At 40.1% G+C, this 11,821-nt stretch overlaps 2 protein-coding genes across 8 annotated transcripts in view; one reads left to right on the plus strand and one right to left on the minus strand.

Moving 5' to 3' along the window:
* The window catches only part of LOC112159609 (cyclin-dependent kinase 17), a 40,436-nt gene extending 31,972 nt beyond the window's left edge, over nucleotides 1-8,464 (minus strand). For 2 of the 7 annotated variants that reach the window (XM_024293800.2, XM_036212752.1), the window contains exons 1-4: nucleotides 8,079-8,462; nucleotides 7,816-7,961; nucleotides 7,587-7,715; nucleotides 600-760 (exon numbers count right to left, since the gene is read on the minus strand). In XM_024293800.2, coding sequence (XP_024149568.1) covers nucleotides 600-729 — 130 coding nt within the window. In that variant the 5' untranslated portion in view covers nucleotides 730-760; nucleotides 7,587-7,715; nucleotides 7,816-7,961; nucleotides 8,079-8,462. Of the gene's footprint in view, nucleotides 1-599; nucleotides 761-7,586; nucleotides 7,716-7,815; nucleotides 8,000-8,078 lie in introns of all 7 variants that reach the window. The other 5 variants (XM_024293797.2, XM_024293804.2, XM_036212749.1 and 2 more) reach the window with 5 other exon arrangements.
* Nucleotides 8,465-10,801: 2,337 nt separating this feature from the next.
* Nucleotides 10,802-11,821, plus strand: part of zgc:158254 (uncharacterized protein LOC791209 homolog) — a 12,501-nt gene continuing 11,481 nt past the window's right edge. The window contains exons 1-2 of the mRNA XM_024294143.2: nucleotides 10,802-11,574; nucleotides 11,666-11,747. Coding sequence (XP_024149911.1) covers nucleotides 11,203-11,574; nucleotides 11,666-11,747 — 454 coding nt within the window. The 5' untranslated portion in view covers nucleotides 10,802-11,202. The remainder of the gene's footprint in view (nucleotides 11,575-11,665; nucleotides 11,748-11,821) is intronic.

Raw genomic sequence — 11,821 nt, forward strand, 5'->3', positions numbered from 1 at the left:
ATATTTTTATGCACCTCTCAAAATACTCACAAATTACTTCATTTTAGCTCAAATAAAATGTGAATATTAAAAAAAATTGAGAAATAAATAGAGAACATAACATTAGTAAGCCATGGATGATGATAATAATTAAATTACGTGGGGATTTCTAATTACTAACTCATTATAAAGGGAGGTGATTTATTTTTTGTTATCATCGGAGCATCTTACTTTGCTTTTCATAGATTTTTATACTATTCTTGTAGGCAACTTTAACTAAATGGTACATACAGTGGAAGTTTTATGCTTTTTTATTCACAGTTAGTTATTTTCCTACAGAACTGACTATAGACTGCAGGGATAAGGTTTCACGATTTAAGGGGAAAATATTGCATCCTTATCCTTGACAAATGACTGTAGAAGCCTCGGCCTCAACATATAGTATTAAACAAGGATAATAGTCTTTTAATCCCTGACTAATTGTATATATGGCGTATTTGATTATTCACTTTTGCATGCCATTGCATAGATATTATTCCTGCAATAACGCGATAAAGATCCCCTTGGATGCCACAGTGAGAGGTACGTGTAGAAAGTGTGAGTGCGTGCACACGTCTCACCGTTTTCCCTCGCGCTCTGTGTCTCATCCAGAGCCATCTGCTCTGCCAGTTCGGACAGAGAGTCATCGACGGGGCGAGCGCTACGTAGCGACATCGACAGCCTGCGCTTGATTATCTTCATCCTGTCCATTTTCTCAACCACACCACGGGGGCCCACCGACCTGAGGAGCAATGGCAAAAAAAAGCATTCATATAAGAATAAAATAATTGAATGCACCTAAAAGAAAAATGATCAGTGTAACTATCCAGTCTGTCTAATACTTCAATGTAAGTTTACTGTCCAGTGAAACTAGTGCAGTGAAGCTTTTGTGCTTTTACTAAAGTTCTTTTGGTTTCTGATTATTGTGTTTGCTCACACAGCATGTGTGCTCTCATTGTTCGCTGTTGCAGGTGCAAACAGTAAAAGACAAAGAATGACAGACAAACCCAGAGAAGCAGGGAGAACTAAAGGAAAACTACAAAAAAAAAAGTAAAAAAACACGAGGGTACACATGTAACCGAGAGGTTAAACATGAGCGATTTTCTTAAATGAATATCTGTTGAAACTGGCAGAAATCAAACTAAATCACAGCATGTACCTTGCATACACCTGTGTTCTTTGGTGTTGCGACAACCGAATTATGAAGACAAACTGGTTTTAAATACAGCATCGCACCGCACAGATCCAGTTGATGGTAAAGCATTTCTAAAATGAATGGAAGGTGCTTTCCTTAAAATCCATTTAGTCTCTGGTGTCCATGACGGTGCATTTTTGCTTGTCAATTCTTCAAAGCTCTTGTAAGTGCTCTTTGGGAATCAGTCAATATGTATTTAGCTGTATGTACATTGCCTACTCCTGCTTCCTGCGTCTTCTGTATAACCTATTAGAGCTCTGGAGCTGACTCTGAAATATGTTATTTTTCCAGCTTTCAAACTTTTAAAACGCTTCAAAACTCATTTTCAAACTCATAGAGAGAAAAAGAACAGCTCTAATCATTTTAAATGTTTTTCACGCAGGAAAACTGGCTTTTCTACCACCAGAGGATGGACCTCATATTTACTGCTAACAGTGTTGCTTCTTCCGGTGTAGAAAACACAATCAGTTTGAGACAAACAATCCACTTTTGATCCACTTTAAAAGTGTTCTCAGTGCTCTTTTAATTATGATTATGCCATTTTTGGTGCCATTGTTGGTGCAAATCAACCCCACCCCCCTTCCCACCCCCCATCTGTTTTCATGCTATCCCACTAGCCTACACCCCCAGCTTAACATTACAGGTGCAACAAAAATCAAAATGGAGTGGAGCAGGAAGCTTGTGGCCTGCTTATTTTTTTCGTCTAGACTACAATCTTTTTTAAACTGCATTTTTTCATCTGCTCTTGATACAGACTGAGGAAATACTCAGAAATGCAAATTTGAGCCTACTTTTCTATATTCATATGTCTTCATTATGTGAAAAATATCACAAAGGCATGTTACAAACACCAAAATAACAATTTTCATTGGAGAAAGTCTTTAAGGACTTTCCAAATGTGCCGCGATTACCTGCAAGCTTATGTGAAACAAGTGAGTCAAATGACAGGAATCAGGTGATATAAAGTGCTACTTATCACCGAGTTTCCAGTTAATACTTAACCTGTTATCATCAATGCACAGTTGTGCTCATTTCTGTGTGAACACGTTACTCACCTATTACCGGATATCTATCTTATAAATGGAACTTGCTACTATGGGTTTTCTTAAGCCAAGAGGGACAACTACAAATGCAATATTTGCTTTGTGAACACTCATGGAAAAGTAAAGGGAAGGCCAGAGGGTACAGCACTGAGCCTTTCTGAGGAAAAAAAAAAAAGAAAAAATGACTGGATGCAGCTGCGGTACAGGATGATGAAATGTGGAGTGGCAGATAAGAAAGCTGGGGTGGTGCATGAAGAGAAAGGACAGTGGTGAGGTGTGATGAAAGAATTCAAGGTTAGGATGAGACTGCGTGGAGGATAAGCTCCGAGCGTCTTCTTGCTTGCTGTGGTGATGGACAGATGAGAACAGGCAGGACTCTCAATGAACTATATTTACAGATGACATTGTCATAGGCTGTGGAAGTAGTGAGAGGATGGAGAAAATCAGAGGAGGTGAGGATATGATAAGGGAAGCAGCGGCACGACAAGGGTTTGTTTGGCTGAAAGGGAAATATTGACTCTGTAAGGTTAAAAGGCATGTGTGAAGAAGAGTGATTCTGAATAAACTAAACATGAACTTTGAGGAGCTGGAAGGAAAAATAATGAGCAGTTATAAGAAAGAAAAAGCGTCAGCATGCGTCAAAGGGATGATTAAAAAGAAGGTGGTGAGAGCAGCCAAGTTGTTTGACTAGTCACTAGCACCCGTACAGGGGATGACCTGTGCCGGTGTTGTAAGTTTTGGGTTTGTTTGGGCTCATAGAGGGCAGCCACTTTTTAAAGGGAGCACAAGAGTGTCTTGTAGTACCCTTGCACCTCGTTTCCACTTAGTGCTGCCACAAATTATTATTTTAATAGTCGATTAATCATCGATTATTTTTTCCAATTAGTCGACTAATCAGGTCATGCACAAACTGGATGTAAAGCACCAATTTTAACCATCATTAGCTTTAAACTTACTAAAAACTTCATATATAGCATTACTTGTGATAATGCTAGTGTGAATCCTGTTAGCTGAAGATGCTAGTGCTGATAGCTGAAGATGCTGAAATTGATAGCTAAGAATGCAGAAGTTGATAGCTGAAATCGCTGAAGCTAATAGCTATAAACGCTGAAGCTGATGGCCAGCTAAAATATTAGTTAAATGGCAAATTGGCCTAAAAAACAGAAAAAAGCCTAAGTTAGCCAAAACCGCTAGCATGGAGCTGAAAAATTAGCTCAGCTCCAAAATAGCCTAAAAAATGAAAAAAAAGCCTAAATTAGCCAAAATAGCTACCTTGCAGCTGAAATATTTGCCATTATAACTTTCAACTTTACTATACTCTGACTCAATTTAATATTAGGTAACGACTAATCGACAATTAAATTAGTTGTCAACTATTATAATAGTCAATTAGTCAACTAATCGTCACAGCCCTATCTAGTATGGTACGATACAGACTGGCACGGTATAGTCCAGTTAATTCTGGCGATTGTTTCCACTCACTTAAGCCTCACTCCAACTGAACGGTTTGTTTCCACGGCGTATGTGTGGTGTAGACCGCTAGCGTGTCATTGCATCATTACAGTGCAACGACTAGAAAAGCCACAACAATGGAGGTCATCCAGCAGCTCGTCTTTTTCTTGCTTCACTTTTTGTACATGGTGTATAACAGGAATTTATAATGTTGTTTGAAAGAAGATTGCGAGTGGTTAAGAAGAATGCAGCCGTAAAGGGGAAAACGAAATGCTAGCTTAGTGCTCCGAGTCCAAAACGGGCCTCAAGGGCCTCACAAGGAGCACACACTTGAACAGCACTAAAGGGCCCCTTGCACTTTACGCAGGTTTCGGGGAACTGAAAAAAATTAAATTCCATATGATGTCCCTGCGTCTCACCTTTCCTAAGTGTTCACTACAACTTGTCGCCCGCAACATGCCCGTAGAATAAAATGGGCATGAACATCTTCGCTCTATGGTAGGGGTGTCAAATTCCAGGCCTCGAGGGTCGGTGTCCTACACAATTTCCAACCATTGACTGTACAATAGAACTGGACAGAGCTGTTGTAAAGTCACCCATAGAAAATGCTTTACCTCCAGCTCCAGTGAAATGAAGCCAATTCAGCCGCCATTTTTCTGCGTTACGGATGTTGCCATGTTGTAGCCAGACAACAGTCATTGGTCCGAGTTGGTCAGAGTCACCATTTCTAAGACAACTATTGTCGCCAATCACGAGTAAGCTTGCACAGAGTAATCTGATTGGTTTGTTTATAACTTTAATAACTTACAAAAAAAAATACTATGAAAAAAATAGGATTGGCAAAAGGATGTTAAGAAATATGTATCTGAGCAGGAATGGTTATTCTGACAAATAGAATAACTTAGCAATTTCTGTTTGTTTCTAAATAGAAGTCTATGGGATTTTGGCTTCTTGGAGCCAGCGGGTACCTTCTATTTGGAGCGCGCGGGGGGTGGGCACTAAGTTCAGTTCTCTATATACAGTTAATGTTTCCAAACAACCTGCCATCGAATCTCCTAATTGGCTAAAACACCCCCGATCTAGGTAATCAACAGCAGATAAGGCAGGATTTCTGGACACCAGCAAGAATCCGCTCCTCAAGACCTGAAGGCCTAAAGACTCCCCTGCTCTATATGGGATGACTATAATTTTGAGCAGGTCACCTAGTGCACTATACAGGCTTGTCCATATTTCGCCTGCAGCCACCTGTAAGGGCAGTTGTGACTAAAATATAAAGGACAATGGCACTGACGAAAAAGTAACAAGAAAGGCAGATGACAATGACGTTTTCTTCGGGTATGACAGACACTTTGCATTTAGAACAAATACATAAGATTGACTTCAATGACAGGATGATTGGAGACAAACCCAGAGAGATAATTGATCAAAAGTACAAAAAATAGAAAGTAGATAAAGATGCTAAACAAAGAACTGATGGACAGGAATAAGAAGAGATTAAAGACAGATACAGGAACAAATACATGCAGATTTGTTGTTTTGACCCATGAACATACAAGAAATAGAATACAAAACAACAAAAAATGAAGCAGTCTTTCTTTACAAAATGTTTCGGTATTGGACTCCAAAAAAGTTCATAGGTCTATCGTTCTTACACATGACAACTGAAGTAGAAAGAGATACAGCATGTGTAGGAGGCATTCACTGAACACCAGACAAACGACATAAACAAGAGGAAGGTGCAACACAGGACAGAAGCTAAACTTGCTCCACTCCATATTCAGATGAACTATAAAAAGGTCCGTGCAATACAACATGAAAAGGGTAATATAAACAAACACAGGAGACCAAAGGTCAATAGAGCAGAAGACACAGATAAGTAAATGAATAAAATCTCTTCTTTTTAATCTATGTGGGTCAAAGAAGTGTGGCTGGTAGGATGTGATCGTTTGGAGGTGAGGTGAACTGACACAGCCCGGAGGAGGAAGAAGGAGGAGCACGCTCTGATTTATTCAAGACACACACAATTTGGGTTGCTAGGTTACAGGCCCAGGCTGAAACTGCAGATTCTGTCTCTGAGGTGAAGAGAAGAAAAGCGACCGAGAGAGCTGAGAATTCACGTCTCCTCTCCACCCCCCACATGCGCACATTCAAACATGCTAATGTCAGCTTTAGAAACTTCCGTCCCTCTGGTTCTTTGAACTTCACGGGCCACTGCATCATTTGGTCCTTACCGGCCTGGGTTCGGGATTTCGATGCCAATTATATCTAATAATGAAGGAATCTGAGATCCGCGCGTATGCCACGCTCACACAAACACTAACTAAAACGGACAGCCCCAGCAAAACCATTCACCACCAATGCCTCCAAAGCTGCGTTTTCACTTCGCCACAGTCTTCTTGTCCTTTACGCGTCTTTCTGTTCTTGTCATCTCGAACAAACAAGCATTATTGTCCTATTCGCAGGCACAGGAATCACACGCATGCTTGCACACACATGCAGAGTGGCAGAGGGGACGGAGCACTCAGTGGCACTCCAAATGCTGCTTTTGCACAGCGGCCGGAGGATGCATGAGTAATGTGCAGACCTACAGAGTCCCACACACAAACACACATGGAAAACTGTCCATTGCACTTGTAGACCCAACCTTTTCCATCATATACGGTAACCTATATCTCTAGAGGTAGAAGAGGAAAGGGTAGGGAGATAAACAACTGTCTAAATGAATCACATACTGCAAAGGATGAAGGAAAATAACTGCAGTGCCAATTTCTACTATGTATAGAGAGTTGTGTGTTTACTTCTGCACATGTAAGAGTCATCTAGGACACTCAAATCCCACTGTTACAATCGTTTCTTTCATTCAGTGTGGTGAACATTAGGTTAGCGGTGGTAAATCTCAACAGAAGTTACAACTTCAAGCTTGTTTAGAGGTCATTGAGCTCCTTCAGTCACATATCATCAATTAAAGGCATGATTTAGATTATGAGCCCTTCATTCCTTTCTGTTCAAGTCGAGCAAAAATAGCTCTTGATTTGATTTGACAGATGAATCTGATTTGAGGTTTGGAAGCCTCATGGAATTGAGATCAATTCAGGTTCTCTCCTATTTCCTGATACATGTCTGTAGATGTATTTGCTTCATCTAGAAAAGACGTCTTCTGCATTCATAATATTTATATATATAATGGCACTTGATTGTTTTTATGTTAAAGTAAATAAATCTATCATGTCTCAATCCAAAATAGATTTTCCATTATCAATTATAATAGATTTATTTCATTTGAAAAAGACTTCAAAATTGTATACGTCAATTTGATTAACAACTTTCCACAAACAAATTGATCTGATTGGATCGTAGGAATATAAATCGATTCATTGATAATGTATCGTATTGCCACAAAGTTAGCTGAATCTTTTGTGTATCGATTCATGGATCGTGTATCGCGATGTGTATCAAATCGCGGGAAAGAATCGAGGAAAAGATATGCACGTCATTAATAAAAATGGAAAAACAAAAGATACATTTAAAATCATGTGAACATTAAAAACTCAAAACAACAACACACAGAAAGGTCTATATGGTGTGTAGCTTCTGCATCTCTCTGAGATTGGACAGAACAATACTCAACATCAAGTTGCTTGAGACTGTTCATGTTTCCACTGGGTTTATTATGCAGAGGGGGTATCGACAGCTCTGCAGACCGCAGCTCTGTCCTGCCCCTCGGGTCTGCGGACGAGCACATCCATACAGCCTTTGCATCACTGAAGCTAGCATATGAATCGCACCGGACGGGCGCAGCATGCACACACCGAACATGACACGCCGCAGGCCGGCCGACCGACCGACCAACCGGCCGGGCCTGGCAAACATTCCTCTACCTTGCAGGCCTCTCGGGTTTTCGGCCAGTCCCTCTCTCCCCGTGCTTTCCTGACGCAAGTATCCGGGAGGGAGGAGAATCGGGCAGGGCAACGAAAAGTTCCACAGCGGGCCCGGCCGGTTTGGGAACTCTGTGGAAACATGAGCCGGAGGGGGCAGTCTTAGTAAATAGAAGCGACGCTTCTCTCGTGTTTATATTTACCACCAAAACGTCATTACAAATGAACACACATGTAGCAGTCGGGAAAATTCGGACTGGACTCAGTCAGTGTCGGGGCAACTTGTTTTACGTGATGCGGATTTCTGCCGGTAAAGTCATTCTAGTAGTTCGACGCACGCGCAGTCCCGACAGATGCGGGTCAAAATCACTGATACATCTTTAGGGGGGGAGAGACAAATAAATAAATAGCTGCACCTGCAATGTCATGAGAAAGGACGATGTTTGTCAGCCCAACATGGTCGAAAACAGACGAAAACACACCACTACCACCGACCTGCTCGTGTTCCTGCTGCAGACTATTGTTCCACTTGAGTGTGGTAATCCGGGCAGCACGCTGGGATGAAACCACTGCGACAAGTCCCTCCAGCTACTTTGCCATAAAATGCACCAGGCTGCCTACTACCCGGAAAACGGCGCTTGTTCCTGGGTTACACGCAGCGTCGAGGCGTCCTGCCGCCGGACACAGCTCGACTGTTATTATCCCGCATTTGTGTCAACTTTCGCTCGGTCCTCGCTCCGTCCCGTCCGGTGACGATCAGCCCTATCTGCTGGCTCTGCTGCTGCTGCTGCTGCTGCTGCGTGGATCCCAGGAGGGGGCAGCGGCGTGATCCCGGAAAACACCGCAAGGGGGGTGTGCGTGTGTGTGCGTGTGTCAGACCCACACACACTTTCACATCCCAACTACAACACAAATATCAATTATATATATATATATATATATTAAGTAGTGAAATCAAATAAAAAATGCTTGGATTTAAGTATAAATTATTAAACTAAAACACAAAATTTTCAAAATAAAACAAATTTCTGATCATTAAATATGTAAATAATTCCCTGAAGATCTAAGTGTCATCAGATTTATAGTAACTATATATATATATATATATATATATATATATATATATATATATATATATATATATATATATATATATATATATATATATATTGTATTTTATGGAGATCAATTTAACAGCTGATTTTTCTTAATGTAAAATTACATAAAAGTAAATAAAATTTTGTTTTTATTTTCTTCTAACGTTTAGTTTATTTCTAACTTGTATAATATTGAAAGTTTTGTATGGTTTAAATTGATTTATTCTGGAATAATATTCCTATCTGTTTTTATTCGTAGTTTTGTTAAAAAGTTAAATTTATTTGTGTTTAATAAATGTCTATCTTGTTCGGCCCGTGACCTAAGGTGTGTTTTGGATTTTTGCCCCCTGTGCAACTGAGTTTGACGCCCCTGACATACATCTATTTAGTTATTTATTCCAAGGAAGCTTGTAAATAAGAGGTAAAACAAGAATAACAGCAACAAAAACTGGTTGGGTCATTGTAGTAAAGAACAAAATGTCTTAGACAAAACAAAGAAATAGGTTTTTGCTGCACGGATCCTCTTCCAAATCTCCAAAAGCATATATATTAATATTTTTAAGAATTGACATCTCTCCCTTCCAATAAAGCATAATTAGCTGTTTCTCAATATTATAGGAAAAAAGATTTAAAAAAAAAACATTATTTTTCTTTGTTCAATGCATAAAAGAATCTGGTGGAAATTATTTGAATAAAAAGTCAAGGTACTTCCTGTCCCTGCTGCCATAGCCTCCGTTGACCCTAGACTGTCATGCGACAGCTCAGGGATTTACAGTCAAGTGATGCAAAAAAGTGATGAAAAGTAACATTGAACTTAAGTATTTGATTATCATTTGAGTTAATATCAATATAACAAACTTTAGCAAAAAGAGCTAAACTCTCTGTGGTGTTGATTTGTGGTTGTCACAAGTTTTGATTTAGTTAGGTACAAGCTACCAGTAGTACCATTTTGTTTGCAGTGTAGTTTATATCAGTATCGTTGAGTTATGTCAATTAATGAGACATACTAACAGCAAAACACATCATAATAAAGTCTGTGACAGAATAGAGACAGAGTAAATGTGTATGAGAAAGATTAAAGTGCCAGAAAAGAATGTCTGAGTTGTGCAGGACGTGTGAGAACTGTAAGACAGTAGTGAGATGTCAGGTGTCACAGAGGAGTTCAAGGTGGAGGTAGCACTACACCTAGGATCAGCTTCTTGTTCGCTGTGGTGATAGACAGATGATGTTTATCGAGAATCTTTGTGGATCATGATGTTTGCAGATGACATTGTGATCTATAACGAGTACAGGAAGCAGGTGTGGGATTATCTAGAGAGGTGGAGGTTTGATCTAGGAAGAAGAGAGACAAAAATCTGCCACAACAAGACAGAGTAGCTGTGTGTAAATTAGTCTAAACTGGAATAGTGAGGTTACAGAAGTGAAGAAAGTGGACGACTATAAGCACTCAAAGGTCAATAGTTGAGAGCAATGTGTGTGTGGAGGTGGGGGGGGGGGGGGAGAGGTTTGAGCAAGCAGGTTTAAGGGTGAAGAAAAAGTTTCAGCAGTGATATGTGACAAGAGTTTCAGTGATGATAAAAAAGAAAGGTGTAGGAGCATAATGAAGAAGGAATTAGTTGAAGGCCACCCCTAAAGAGGAGGTCAGTGTTATTGTGATGGTCTAATAATATCTGCTACATTTTTGTTGTAAAATTACGTTTATTTGATTCCAGTTTTATAACAAATATAATGTTAACAATTTTTTTTTTTGTAGTACTCAGACATGTTCTACTGAGAGTATGCAGCAATCAATGACACCTTGTGGTCAATTCAAAATATAGCAACTTTCTTCCTGTCTGAGTCATAATCATAAATGACCTAATTTATTTAATGAAGGTAAGCTGGATAAAGCCTAGTTTAAGTAAATAGTTGTCACAGTAAAATTGTCTGCATTGATTTAATCTTTTTATGGGTCAACAAACTGATAAAATAAATTTTAAGCATTTCAAAAATGCACTTGCTTTAATGTTCTTAAATTCACTGAGATTTTATACTGTTTTATTTGTATTTTCAATGACATTTAAAGCTTTTTTAAATGACATTTTCAAATAGTATTGTTTTTTTCTGGAGGGTACCAGTAGAGGGCGCTAGTGGTTTACTACCGCCATTGAGCTGCGGTGTTTTTGGAGCCTGTCTTGTTGTTAGGCAGGTTGTCAGGGACATCCATCAGCTAGTGAGCTAGCGAGGGATTATGAAGTTTAGGTAACGATGACTCAAGTATTTACTAACGAAAAACAGCCGCTGTTTTGCTTGTTTTCTTGTACGTAGCTGCATTGTCCTTCTACGTATTAGTAGCAATAACGTCAGCTTTGCTTTGTCTAGAAATACAGGATTTACTCCTGAATGTGCTTCGTAAACAGTTAGCTACTACGTGCTAATGCTAAACATAATATAACGTTTCTTTGAAATTGAACAACCTCATGGACTCTTGCTGTGATAGTCTGTAAGTCTTCACTTTGCGGTTGCATTCGCGTGGAGGGAAAATGGAAGACGTAGCGGAACCTTTTATGGAGCAGGATGAATTTGACAGCGGCGAGATTACTTCTCCACTGCCACCTTTTCCCCACCCTCCCTTTCGGTCCACTCGACTGCACATCCAGAGAAGCAATGTGTGCTCCCGGGCTTATTTCGTTGTGGTTATGGTGTTCTTCCACGTTTACATCCTGAATGTCATCGCGCTGCTTCTCTACGTGCACTATAACAACGGAATCGGAGATTTAGACAGTAGTAGTGGAAGCCCATCCGCACCTGTCAGCGCCAGCGGGAGCCACGTACCCCAACCTGCCCCGCCGACAGACTTACACGTGGAGGACTACAGTCACATCTTCAGTCTGCCTCGGATCGAAGGAATTCGGGTAAGAAACATGGTGTCAGGTCTTGAAAACTGGATTGAGATGCATTTCACCAACTCCTACTTAAATAAAGATGACATCTACTCACCTGCAGGTTGGACACATTCAGAGACTTTCACTCGTACAGGACAGAACCCATGAGATGAAGACCCTGAGCTTGAAACCTCTGCTTTTTGGTAAGTACAGCCTTTGTTTATGGCAGGAATCTGCAGCCATTTGGTCGATCTATGTGACCAAAGTCCAACCAAAA

Source organism: Oryzias melastigma, linkage group LG7, assembly GCF_002922805.2.
Source record: "Oryzias melastigma strain HK-1 linkage group LG7, ASM292280v2, whole genome shotgun sequence".
NCBI classification, from domain to species: Eukaryota; Metazoa; Chordata; class Actinopteri; order Beloniformes; family Adrianichthyidae; genus Oryzias; species Oryzias melastigma.